This window comes from Callionymus lyra, chromosome 17 (genome assembly GCF_982586985.1).
Source record: "Callionymus lyra chromosome 17, fCalLyr1.hap1.1, whole genome shotgun sequence".
NCBI classification, from domain to species: Eukaryota; Metazoa; Chordata; class Actinopteri; order Syngnathiformes; family Callionymidae; genus Callionymus; species Callionymus lyra.
This window is the reverse complement of record NC_141834.1, coordinates 23,874,247-23,887,290: the sequence shown is the minus strand read 5'-3', so window position 1 is coordinate 23,887,290 and position 13,044 is coordinate 23,874,247. Positions and strand designations below refer to the sequence as shown.

The 13,044-nt window shown below is 41.2% G+C and overlaps 2 protein-coding genes across 3 annotated transcripts in view; both read left to right on the top strand.

Moving 5' to 3' along the window:
- The window catches only part of rap1gapl (RAP1 GTPase activating protein-like), a 28,319-nt gene extending 21,361 nt beyond the window's left edge, over positions 1-6,958 (top strand). The window contains exons 14-20 of the mRNA XM_087812263.1: positions 1,736-1,891; positions 2,491-2,562; positions 3,939-4,025; positions 4,079-4,219; positions 6,040-6,099; positions 6,155-6,171; positions 6,268-6,958. Coding sequence (XP_087668389.1) covers positions 1,736-1,891; positions 2,491-2,562; positions 3,939-4,025; positions 4,079-4,219; positions 6,040-6,099; positions 6,155-6,171; positions 6,268-6,325 — 591 coding nt within the window. The 3' untranslated portion in view covers positions 6,326-6,958. The remainder of the gene's footprint in view (positions 1-1,735; positions 1,892-2,490; positions 2,563-3,938; positions 4,026-4,078; positions 4,220-6,039; positions 6,100-6,154; positions 6,172-6,267) is intronic.
- LOC148063062 (glutathione S-transferase kappa 1-like) lies at positions 6,433-12,288 on the top strand. 2 transcript variants are annotated; one of them, XM_087812268.1, is made up of 8 exons: positions 6,433-6,459; positions 7,928-8,028; positions 9,921-10,002; positions 10,050-10,190; positions 10,870-11,015; positions 11,817-11,933; positions 11,992-12,082; positions 12,194-12,288. In XM_087812268.1, exons 2-8 carry the CDS (start codon positions 7,960-7,962, stop codon positions 12,241-12,243), a joined length of 696 nt encoding a protein of 231 aa, XP_087668394.1. In that variant the 5' UTR covers positions 6,433-6,459; positions 7,928-7,959; the 3' UTR covers positions 12,244-12,288. The 2 variants fall into 2 exon arrangements, with proteins under 2 accessions (XP_087668394.1, XP_087668395.1); XM_087812269.1 differs by lacking the exon at positions 6,433-6,459 and having other exon boundaries at positions 7,558-8,028; positions 10,062-10,190.
- Positions 12,289-13,044: the final 756 nt, after the last annotated feature.

Below are 13,044 nucleotides of genomic sequence, written 5' to 3'. Positions count from 1 at the left end.
ACATCTGTGTTTGATGATCTACTGACTCCTTCAAGAAACATCTGTGTTTGATGATCTACTGACTCCTTCAAGAAACATCTGTGTTTGATGATCTACTGACTCCTTCAAGAAACATCTGTGTTTGATGATCTACTGACTTCTTCAAGAAACATGTGTGTTTGATGATCTACTGACTCCTTGAAGAAACATCTGTGTTTGATGATCTACTGACTCCTTCAAGAAACATCTGTGTTTGATGATCTACTGACTTCTTCAAGAAACATGTGTGTTTGATGATCTACTGACTCCTTGAAGAAACATCTGTGTTTGATGATCTACTGACTCCTTCAAGAAACATCTGTGTTTGATGATCTACTGACTCCTTCAAGAAACATCTGTGTTTGATGATCTACTGACTCCTTCAAGAAACATCTGTGTTTGATGATCTACTGACTCCTTGAAGAAACATCTGTGTTTGATGATCTACTGACTCCTTCAAGAAACATGTGTGTTTGATGATCTACTGACTCCTTCAAGAAACATCTGTGTTTGATGATCTACTGACTCCTTCAAGAAACATCTGTGTTTGATGATCTACTGACTCCTTCAAGAAACATCTGTGTTTGATGATCTACTGACTCCTTCAAGAAACATCTGTGTTTGATGATCTACTGACTCCTTCAAGAAACATCTGTGTTTGATGATCTACTGACTCCTTCAAGAAACATCTGTGTTTGATGATCTACTGACTCGTTCAAGAAACATGTGTGTTTGATGATCTACTGACTCCTTGAAGAAACATCTGTGTTTGATGATCTACTGACTCCTTGAAGAAACATCTGTGTTTGATGATCTACTGACTTCTTCAAGAAACATGTGTGTTTGATGATCTACTGACTCCTTGAAGAAACATCTGTGTTTGATGATCTACTGACTCCTTCAAGAAACATCTGTGTTTGATGATCTACTGACTCCTTCAAGAAACATCTGTGTTTGATGATCTACTGACTCCTTGAAGAAACATCTGTGTTTGATGATCTACTGACTCCTTCAAGAAACATCTGTGTTTGATGATCTACTGACTCCTTCAAGAAACATCTGTGTTTGATGATCTACTGACTCCTTCAAGAAACATCTGTGTTTGATGATCTACTGACTTCTTCAAGAAACATGTGTGTTTGATGATCTACTGACTCCTTCAAGAAACATCTGTGTTTGATGATCTACTGACTCCTTCAAGAAACATCTGTGTTTGATGATCTACTGACTTCTTCAAGAAACATGTGTGTTTGATGATCTACTGACTCCTTGAAGAAACATCTGTGTTTGATGATCTACTGACTCCTTCAAGAAACATCTGTGTTTGATGATCTACTGACTCCTTCAAGAAACATCTGTGTTTGATGATCTACTGACTCCTTCAAGAAACATCTGTGTTTGATGATCTACTGACTCCTTCAAGAAACATCTGTGTTTGATGATCTACTGACTCCTTCAAGAAACATCTTAACACGTTTCTATTTGTTCAGGCTTTTCCTTGATTTTCTGGAACTCCTGTTGTGTTATCAGTTTTATCTTGATCTTTAAAGTATGTACTTTATTGAATATTGTTTTGATTGTTTAAGTTCTTTGTGACCCTGGTCTGGAAAAGTGCTATACAAGTGGAAATTACTTACTTACTTACTTACTTACACACACACAACCGTTGTTGTCCAGCACAGAGACACACACTGACACACAACTGTTGTGTTGACAGCTGCAGAGAAAGCGACACATCGGGAACGACATCGTGTGTCTTGTGTACCAAGAAGGCCACGCCCCCTTCCTGTGTGACATCATCAAGTCTCACTTCCTGCACTGTTTCCTGGTCGTTCGGCGGTTCAACGGAGACTCTGGTGAAGCTGCGTATCAGGTGCAACACAACAACTACACAACACACATGATGCTGGTGGTTGTTGTGTTGTTTATAGTTGTGTCATGATTGTTGTTGTGTTGTTTGTAATTGTGCAGTTCTGTCATGATGGTTGTTGTGTTGTTTATATGTGTGTAGCTGTGTCATGATGATTGTTGTGTTGTTTATATGTGTGTAGCTGTGTCATGATGATTGTTGTGTTGTTTATATGTGTGTAGCTGTGTCATGATGATTGTTGTGTTGTTTATATGTGTGTAGCTGTGTCATGATGATTGTTGTGTTGTTTATATTTGTGTAGTTGTGTCATGATGATTGTTGTGTTGTTTATATTTGTGTAGTTGTGTCATGATGGTTGTTGTGTTGTTTATATGTGTGTAGCTGTGTCATGATGATTGTTGTGTTGTTTATATGTGTGTAGCTGTGTCATGATGATTGTTGTGTTGTTTATATTTGTGTAGTTGTGTCATGATGATTGTTGTGTTGTTTATATTTGTGTAGTTGTGTCATGATGGTTGTTGTGTTGTTTATATTTGTATATGTGTCATGATGGTTGTTGTGTTGTATGTTGTGTGCACATCTTTGACCTTTGACCTCCGAAGGTCAGCGTGGCGGCGAGACAAGACGTTCCGACCTTCCCTCCGGTGCTTCCTGAGCCTCCAGTGTTCACTGACGTGAGACTCACGGTGTTGTGTTGTGTGTCCACACGTGTGAGGTTGTGTTGTGTGTCCAAACGTGTGAGGTTGTGTTGTGTGTCCACACGTGTGAGGTTGTGTTGTGTGTCCACCCGTGTGAGGTTGTGTTGTGTGTCCACACGTGTGAGGTTGTGTTGTGTGTCCAAATGTGTGAGGTTGTGTTGTGTGTCCACACGTGTGAGGTTGTGTTGTGTGTCCACACGTGTGAGGTTGTGTTGTGTGTCCACACGTGTGAGGTTGTGTTGTGTGTCCACACGTGTGAGGTTGTGTTGTGTGTCCACACGTGTGAGGTTGTGTTGTGTGTCCACACGTGTGAGGTTGTGTTGTTTTCGACATGTGTGAGGTTGTGTTGTGTGTCCACACGTGTGAGGTTGTGTTGTGTGTCTACACGTGTGAGGTTGTGTTGTTTTCGACATGTGTGAGGTTGTGTTGTGTGTCCACACGTGTGAGGTTGTGTTGTGTGTCCACACGTGTGAGGTTGTGTTGTGTGTCCACACGTGTGAGGTTGTGTTGTGTGTCCACACGTGTGAGGTTGTGTTGTGTGTCCACACGTGTGAGGTTGTGTTGTGTGTCCACACGTGTGAGGTTGTGTTGTGTGTCCACACGTGTGAGGTTGTGTTGTTTTCGACATGTGTGAGGTTGTGTTTTGTGTCCACACGTGTGAGGTTGTGTTGTGTGTCCACACGTGTGAGGTTGTGTTGTGTGTCCACACGTGTGAGGTTGTGTTGTGTGTCCACACGTGTGAGGTTGTGTTGTTTTCGACATGTGTGAGGTTCTGTTTTGTGTCCACACGTGTGAGGTTGTGTTGTGTGTCCACACGTGTGAGGTTGTGTTGTGTGTCCACACGTGTGAGGTTGTGTTGTGTGTCCACACGTGTGAGGTTGTGTTGTTTTCGACATGTGTGAGGTTGTGTTGTGTGTCCACACGTGTGAGGTTGTGTTGTGTGTCCACACGTGTGAGGTTGTGTTGTTTTCGACATGTGTGAGGTTGTGTTTTGTGTCCACACGTGTGAGGTTGTGTTGTGTGTCTACACGTGTGAGGTTGTGTTGTTTTCGACATGTGTGAGGTTGTGTTGTGTGTCCTCACGTGTGAGGTTGTGTTGTGTGTCCACACGTGTGAGGTTGTGTTGTGTGTCCACACGTGTGAGGTTGTGTTGTGTGTCCACACGTGTGAGGTTGTGTTGTGTGTCCACACGTGTGAGGATGTGTTGTGTGTCCACACGTGTGAGGTTGTGTTGTGTGTCCACACGTGTGAGGTTGTGTTGTGTGTCCACACGTGTGAGGTTGTGTTGTGTGTCCTCACGTGTGAGGTTGTGTTGTGTGTCCTCACGTGTGAGGTTGTGTTGTTGTCAACAGCGCCCCCTGCTGAGAGACTTCCTGTTGACCAAACTCATCAACGCGGAGACTTCCTGCTACAAGAGCGAGAGGTTCAACAGGCTGGAGGTGAGTCTTGACGAGTGACACCTGTCAATCAATCATGACGTCTCGCTGCTCAGCGTCGCACTCGCACCTGTCTGCTGGAGACGCTGCACTCGGAGCTGGTCGCTCGCTCTGGTCACATGACCGGAGACTCTTCACTGTCGCCGCCACAGGTGAGCGAGCGAACGGAAGGAAGTGGCTTCATCGAGAACTTCAAGGTGTGTAGTGTGTAGTTGTGTCATGATGGTTGTTGTGTGATGTTTGTTGTGTCATGATGGTTGTGTGATGTGTAGTTGTGTCATGGTGGTTGTTGTGTGATGTGTAGTTGTGTCATGATGGTTGTTGTATGATGTGTAGTTGTGTCATGATGGTTGTTGTATGATGTGTAGTTGTGTCATGGTGGTTGTTGTATGACGTTGTTGTGTGATGTGTAGTTGTGTCATGATGGTTGTTGTATGATGTGTAGTTGTGTCATGGTGGTTGTTGTATGACGTTGTTGTATGATGTGTAGTTGTGTCATGATGGTTGTTGTGTAATGTGTAGTTGTGTCATGATGGTTGTTGTATGATATGTAGTTGTGTCATGATGGTTGTTGTATGATGTGTAGTTGTGTCATGATGGTTGTTGTATGATGTGTAGTTGTGTCATGGTGGTTGTTGTATGACGTTGTTGTGTGATGTGTAGTTGTGTCATGATGGTTGTTGTGTGATGTGTAGTTGTGTCATGATGGTTGTTGTATGATGTGTAGTTGTGTCATGGTGGTTGTTGTGTGATGTGTAGTTGTGTCATGATGGTTGTTGTATGATGTGTAGTTGTGTCATGGTGGTTGTTGTGTGATGTGTAGTTGTGTCATGATGGTTGTGTGTTGTGTAGTTGTGTCATGGTGGTTGTTGTGTGATGTGTAGTTGTGTCATGATGGTTGTTGTATGACGTGTAGTTGTGTCATGGTGGTTGTTGTGTGATGTGTAGTTGTGTCATGATGGTTGTGTGATGTGTAGTTGTGTCATGATGGTTGTTGTATGATGTGTAGTTGTGTCATGATGGTTGTTGTATGATGTGTAGTTGTGTCATGATGGTTGTTGTGTGATGTGTAGTTGTGTCATGATGGTTGTTGTGTGATGTGTAGTTGTGTCATGATGGTTGTTGTGTGATGTGTAGTTGTGTCATGATGGTTTTTGTGTGATGTGTAGTTGTGTCATGATGGTTGTTGAGTGATGTGTAATTGTGTCATGATGGTTGTTGTGTCATGTGTAGTTGTGTCATGCTGGTTGTTGTGTAATGTGTAGTTGTGTAATGATGGTTGTTGTGTGATGTGTAATTGTGTCATGATGCTTGTTGTGTCATGTGTAGTTGTGTCATGCTGGTTGTTGTGTAATGTGTAGTTGTGTCATGCTGGTTGTTGTGTAATGTGTAGTTGTGTCATGATGGTTGTTGTGTAATGTGTAATTGTGTCATGATGGTTGTTGTGTGATGTGTAGTTGTGTCATGATGGTTGTTGTGTGATGTGTAATTGTGTCATGATGGTTGTTGTGTCATGTGTAGTTGTGTCATGCTGGTTGTTGTGTAATGTGTAGTTGTGTCATGATGGTTGTTGTGTGATGTGTAATTGTGTCATGATGGTTGTTGTGTCATGTGTAGTTGTGTCATGCTGGTTGTTGTGTAATGTGTAATTGTGTCATGATGGTTGTTGTGTCATGTGTAGTTGTGTCATGCTGGTTGTTGTGTAATGTGTAGTTGTGTCATGATGGTTGTTGTGTGATGTGTAATTGTGTCATGATGGTTGTTGTGTGATGTGTAATTGTGTCATGCTGGTTGTTGTGTAATGTGTAGTTGTGTCATGATGGTTGTTGTGTGATGTGTAATTGTGTCATGATGGTTGTTGTGTGATGTGTAATTGTGTCATGCTGGTTGTTGTGTAATGTGTAGTTGTGTCATGATGGTTGTTGTGTGATGTGTAATTGTGTCATGATGGTTGTTGTGTGATGTGTAATTGTGTCATGCTGGTTGTTGTGTAATGTGTAGTTGTGTTGTTGTTCAGAGAGCCATCAGAGTTCGCAGTCACTCTGTGGAAACGTTGTCCGGATCCAGGAAGACAAAGGTGAGTCTGAAGACTTTTATTTTGAAAGATCATGACTGACCTTGTGTGTGTTCAGGACAGAGACGTGGAGAGGTGAGACAGTGTGTGGTGAGACAGTGTGTGGTGAGACAGTGTGTGGTGAGACAGTTCCTGGTGAGACGAGCAGGTGAGACAGTTTCTTGTGTGCAGAGACAAAGTTGCTGCAGTCGTGAACGAGGACGAGAGTCTTCAGGAGAACAAACACTAGATCTGTGTGTTGTTGTTGTTGTTGTTATGTCAGCACTGAACATGTTTTACAAAGACACTGTTTTCTTGTTTTTTTTAATCGCTCAAACCCTTGTAGGAGCCGAGGTCTCAAGCATGCAAGTTGTTAGTATTGGTGTAAGTTTTTGTTAGAGTAGAAATCAAGTGCTTTAGCATTGCTTGTTGCTAACAGTCCTAGCTTGTTGCTAACAGTCCTAGCTTGTTGCTAACACTGCTAGTTTGTTGCTTACACTGCTAGTTTGTTGCTTACACTGCTATCTCGTTTCTTACAGTGCTAGCTCGTTGCTAACAGTGATAGCTTGTTGCTAACAGTGCTAGCTTGTTGCTAACAGCTAGCTTCTTCAATATTAAATATGGATGTTAAAGACGGAAAATAGTTGATTATTTAATAAAAGTATGAAGTTTTTCCACGTCACAAAGTCTCAAATCTTGATGTTTGAAAAGTATTTGATCACAACTTTATGTTTTTGTGTTTTGTGTATTGTTATAGTTTAAAAACTATGTTTATAATGAATGTTTCTATTGTTATAGTTTAAAAACTATGTTTATAATGAATGTTTCTATTGTTATAGTTTAAAAACTATGTTTATAATGAATGTTTCTATTGTTATAGTTAAAAAACTATGTTTATAATGAATGTTTCTATTGTTATAGTTAAAAAACTATGTTTATAATGACTGTTTCTATTGTTATAGTTAAAAAACTGTGTTTATAATGAATGTTTCTATTGTTATAGTTTAAAAACTGTGTTTATAATGAATGTTTCTATTGTTATAGTTTAAAAACTGTGTTTATAATGAATGTTTCTATTGTTATAGTTTAAAAACTGTGTTTATAATGAATGTTTCTATTGTTATAGTTTAAAAACTATGTTTATAATGAATGTTTCTATTGTTATAGTTTAAAAACTACGTTTATAATGAATGTTTCTATTGTTATAGTTAAAAAACTACGTTTATAATGAATGTTTCTATTGTTATAGTTAAAAAACTGTGTTTATAATGAATGTTTCTATTGTTATAGTTAAAAAACTGTGTTTATAATGAAAGTTTCTATTGTTATAGTTAAAAAACTACGTTTATAATGAATTTTTCTATTGTTATAGTTAAAAAACTACGTTTATAATGAATGTTTCTATTGTTATAGTTTAAAAACTGTGTTTATATTGAATGTTTCTATTGTTATAGTTTAAAAACTGTGTTTATAATGAATGTTTCTATTGTTATAGTTTAAAAACTGTGTTTATAATGAATGTTTCTATTGTTATAGTTTAAAAACGGTGTTTATAATGAATGTTTCTATTGTTATAGTTTAAAAACTGTGTTTATAATGAATGTTTCTATTGTTATAGTTAAAAAACTGTGTTTATAATGAATGTTTCTATTGTTATAGTTTAAAAACTGTGTATATAATGTTTTTTTTTATTGTCATAGTTAAAAAACGGTCTAAGTTCAAACCGGCTGCACTTCTCCGCCCGTCCAGCAGGTGGCAGTGACGACAAACAAACCATTAGCTTGATGCTAACGCTAGAGAAGTTGTAAAGTTCTTGCGACAGTTTTGAATCTTCTGAGAGTTTTTTAAACAGTTTCTTCTTCGAGACTCGAGTGAACAACAAACATGTCGACGAAGAAGCTGGTGGAGATTTTCTATGACGTCGTCTCTCCGTATTCTTGGCTCGCCTTCGAGGTGAAACATTCACCTGTCTTACCCTCACCTGTCTTAACTGTCTTACCTTCACTTGTCTTAACTGTCTTACCCTCACCTGTCTTAACTGTCTTACCCTCACCTGTCTTACCCTCACCTGTCTTAACTGTCTTACCCTCACCAGTCTTACCCTCACCTGTCTTAACTGTCTTACCCTCACCTGCTTAACTGTCTTACCCTCACCTGCTTAACTGTCTTACCCTCACCTGTCTTAACTGTCTAACCTTCACTTGTCTTAACTGTCTTACCTTCACTTGTCTTAACTGTCTTACCCTCACTTGTCTTAACTGTCTTACCCTCACCTGTCTTAACTGTCTTACCTTCACTTGTCTTAACTGTCTTACCCTCACCTGTCTTAACTGTCTTACCTTCACCTGTCTTAACTGTCTTACCTTCACTTGTCTTAACTGTCTTACCCTCACCTGTCTTAACTGTCTTACCTTCACTTGTCTTAACTGTCTTACCCTCACCTGTCTTAACTGTCTTAGCTTCACCTGTCTTAACTGTCTTACCTTCACCTGTCTTAACTGTCTTACCTTCACTTGTCTTAACTGTCTTACCCTCACCTGTCTTAACTGTCTTAGCTTCACCTGTCTTAACTGTCTTAGCTTCACCTGTCTTAACTGTCTTACCCTCACCTGTCTTAACTGTCTTACCTTCACTTGTCTTAACTGTCTAACCCTCACCTGTCTTACCCTCACCTGTCTTAACTGTCTTACCTTCACCTGTCTTAACTGTCTTACCTTCACTTGTCTTAACTGTCTTACCCTCACCTGTCTTAACTGTCTTACCTTCACTTGTCTTAACTGTCTTACCCTCACCTGTCTTAACTGTCTTACCCTCACCTGCTTAACTGCCTTACCTTCACCTGTCTTAACTGTCTTACCTTCACTTGTCTTAACTGTCTAACCCTCACCTGTCTTAACTGTCTTACCTTCACCTGTATTAACTGTCTTACCTTCACTTGTCTTAACTGTCTTACCCTCACCTGTCTTACCCTCACCTGTCTTAACTGTCTTACCTTTACCTGTCTTAACTGTCTTACCTTCACTTGTCTTAACTGTCTTACCCTCACCTGTCTTAACTGTCTTAGCTTCACCTGTCTTAACTGTCTTACCTTCACCTGTCTTAACTGTCTTACCTTCACTTGTCTTAACTGTCTTACCCTCACCTGTCTTACCCTCACCTGTCTTAACTGTCTTACCTTCACCTGTCTTAACTGTCTTACCTTCACTTGTCTTAACTGTCTTACCCTCACCTGTCTTAACTGTCTTACCTTCACTTGTCTTAACTGTCTTACCTTCACTTGTCTTAACTGTCTTACCCTCACCTGTCTTACCCTCACCTGTCTTAACTGTCTTACCTTCACCTGTCTTAACTGTCTTACCTTCACTTGTCTTAACTGTCTTACCCTCACCTGTCTTACCCTCACCTGTCTTACCTTCACTTGTCTTAACTGTCTTACCCTCACCTGTCTTACCCTCACCTGTCTTAACTGTCTTACCTTCACCTGTCTTAACTGTCTTACCTTCACCTGTCTTAACTGTCTTACCTTCACTTGTCTTAACTGTCTTACCCTCACCTGTCTTAACTGTCTTACCTTCACTTGTCTTAACTGTCTTACCCTCACCTGTCTTAACTGTCTTACCTTCACCTGTCTTAACTGTCTTACCTTCACCTGTCTTAACTGTCTTACCTTCACTTGTCTTAACTGTCTTACCCTCACCTGTCTTAACTGTCTTACCTTCACCTGTTCTACCCTCACCTGTTCTACCCTCACCTGTTCTACCCTCACCTGTTCTACCCTCACCTGTTCTACCTTCACCTGTTCTACCTTCACCTGTTCTACCCTCACCTGGGTCACGTGTGTGCAGGTCATGTGTCGCTACAGAAGCGTGTGGAACATCGAGCTGAAGCTGAGACCTTCGTTCCTGGGGGGGGTGATGCATGGATCAGGTGAGACGCCAACTGTCATCTTGTTCACGACACATGTGTCAATAAAGCTTTGCCGACAGGTAACAAACCACCTGGTCTGGTTCCCAACAAGTTCCTGTTCATGACGCGAGACTTGTCTCGTCTGGGTCGGTATTTCAACGTCCCCCTGAAGCCGCCCTCGGACCCCTTTGACGCCATGTTCAACAAAGGTATTTGTTTACAGGTGTGTGTCTGTCCAGGGTGTCCCTCCCCCTCGTCCTGAGTAGATGAACGTCAGAGAAGAAACTGATTTAAAGTCTTTATTAACATGAGATAAACAGCGCCTCCCACTGGAAAAACCGTGAATTGATTAATGACCAGAACGTTTGAACTAGTTTAGTTTTTGTTGAATCAACTAATAAATAATGAAACTAATGAATAATAATGAAACTAATGAATAATAATGAAACTAATGAATAATAATGAAACTAATAATTAATAATGAAACTAATGAATAATAATGAAACTAATAATTAGTAATGAAACTAATGAATAATAATGAAACTAATGAATAATAATGAAACTAATAATTAATAATGAAACTAATGAATAATAATGAAGCTAATAATTAATAATGAAACTAAAGTCATTGAAGAGAGTCTTGAGTGAAAAGATTATTTTTTCTCACTTTAAAGAAGTTTCAGTCAAAGTTTAATCAAATGAAGAATAATAACTAAATAATTACTTAATAATAATAAATAATGAATAAATAATAACTAAATAATAATGAAACTATAACTAAATAATATTAAAAGATAACTAAGTAATAATAAATAATGACTAAATATAGTAAATAATAATGAATAACTTAATAATAATCAAATGTTTAAATCATGTAAACACCAACAGGTTCGTTGTCAGCCATGAGGTTCTTGACGGCTCTGCAGGCGACGGAGACGGAAGGAGACGCTCGACTGGAGCGAGTGTCCAGAGAGTTGTGGACCAGGATCTGGAGCCGAGACCAGGACATCGTGGAGCCGGAGTCTCTGAGTCAGGTCTGACCTTCACAGTAAAAGCCTCCGTGTTGTGAAGCTCTCTGTCTCTGAGTCAGTCTGACCTTCACAATAAAAGCCTCTGTGTTGTGAAGCTCTCTGTCTCTGAGTCAGGTCTGACCTTCACAATAAAAGCCTCCGTGTTGTGAAGCTCTCTGAGTCAGGTCTGACCTTCACAATAAAAGCCTCTGTGTTGTGAAGCTCTGTCTCTGAGTCAGTCTGACCTTCACAATAAAAGCCTCCGTGTTGTGAAGCTCTGTCTCTGAGTCAGTCTGACCTTCACAATAAAAGCCTCATGTTGTGAAGCTCTCTGTCTCTGAGTCAGTCTGACCTTCACAATAAAAGCCTCCGTGTTGTGAAGCTCTCCGTCTCTGAGTCAGTCTGACCTTCACAATAAAAGCCTCCGTGTTGTGAAGCTCTCTGTCTCTGAGTCAGTCTGACCTTCACAATAAAAGCCTCCGTGTTGTGAAGCTCTCTGTCTCCGAGTCAGTCTGACCTTCACAATAAAAGCCTCCGTGTTGTGAAGCTCTCTGTCTCTGAGTCAGTCTGACCTTCACAATAAAAGCCTCCGTGTTGTGAAGCTCTCTGTCTCTGAGTCAGTCTGACCTTCACAATAAAAGCCTCCGTGTTGTGAAGCTCTCTGTCTCTGAGTCAGTCTGACCTTCACAATAAAAGTCTCCGTGATGTGAAGCTCTGTCTCTGAGTCAGTCTGACCTTCACAATAAAAGTCTCCGTGATGTGAAGCTCTCTGTCTCCGAGTCAGTCTGACCTTCACAATAAAAGCCTTGTGTCTCTGGTCCTCAGGCCGCACTCAGAGCTGGACTCTCTCAGGACGAGGTCCAGGACCTGCTGAGGTTCTGCTCCTCGCAGCCGATCAAGGATCAGCTGAAGGTCCAGACTCAGGCGGCTCTGGACTATGGGGTCAGTGACCTTTAGCCCGACGACTCGCTCGCACAACGTTCACGTGTCTCTCCTGCAGGCGTTCGGCTTCCCCATGATCGTGGTCCACCTGGAGGAGCCGGAGATGTTCTTCGGGTCGGACCGCTTCGAGCTCATGGCTCACTGCCTGGGTGAGTGTGTGTGTGTGTGAGTGTGTGAGAGTGTGTGTGTGGGGGTGTGTGAGTGCATGTGTGTGTCTGCGCCCCCTGCTGGACGAGCCTGACGCTGACCTTTGCCCTCAGGTGAGAAGTGGCTCGGACCTCAGCCGGACCTGCCCACCTGCAGACTGTGACGTGTGTGACACACATGACCCGCTTCATTAAACACTCATACCTGACCTCTCGTGACCTTGTGTGTGTCTCATCAAGTGTGAGTCTGTGTGTGTTTATGACTGAATTAACAGTGTGTGCAGCAGGTGTGGTACGAGGTTAGAACTGGTTAAGTGTGTGTGTGTGTGTGTGTGTGTGTGTGTGTGTGTGTGTGTGTGTGTGTGTGTGTGTGTGTGTGTGTGTGTGTGTGTGTGTGTGTGTGTGTGTGTGTGTGTGTGTGTGTGTGTGTGTGTGTGTGTGTGTGTGTGTGTGTGTGTGTGTGTGTGTGTGTGTGCGTGTGTGTGTGCTTGTGTGCGTGCGTATGTGTGTGTGTGTGTGCGAGTGTGTGCGCGTGTGTGTGCTTGTGTGCGTGCGTGTGTGTGCGCGTGTGTGCGCGTGTGTGCGTGTGTGTGTGTGTGATTAATTTTTATTTAAATAGCGCTTTTCCAGACCAGGGTCACAAAGCGCTTAAACAATCAAAACAATATTCAATAAAGTATATATTTTAAAGATCAAGATAAAACTGAGAACAACACAGGAGTTCCAGAAAATCAAGGAAAAGCCTGAACAAATAGAAACGTCTTAAGATGTTTCTTGAAGGAGTCAGTAGATCATCAAACACAGATGTTTCTTGAAGGAGTCAGTAGATCATCAAACACAGATGTTTCTTGAAGGAGTCAGTAGATCATCAAACACAGATGTTTCTTGAAGGAGTCAGTAGATCATCAAACACAGATGTTTCTTGAAGGAGTCAGTAGATCATCAAACACAGATGTTTCTTGAAG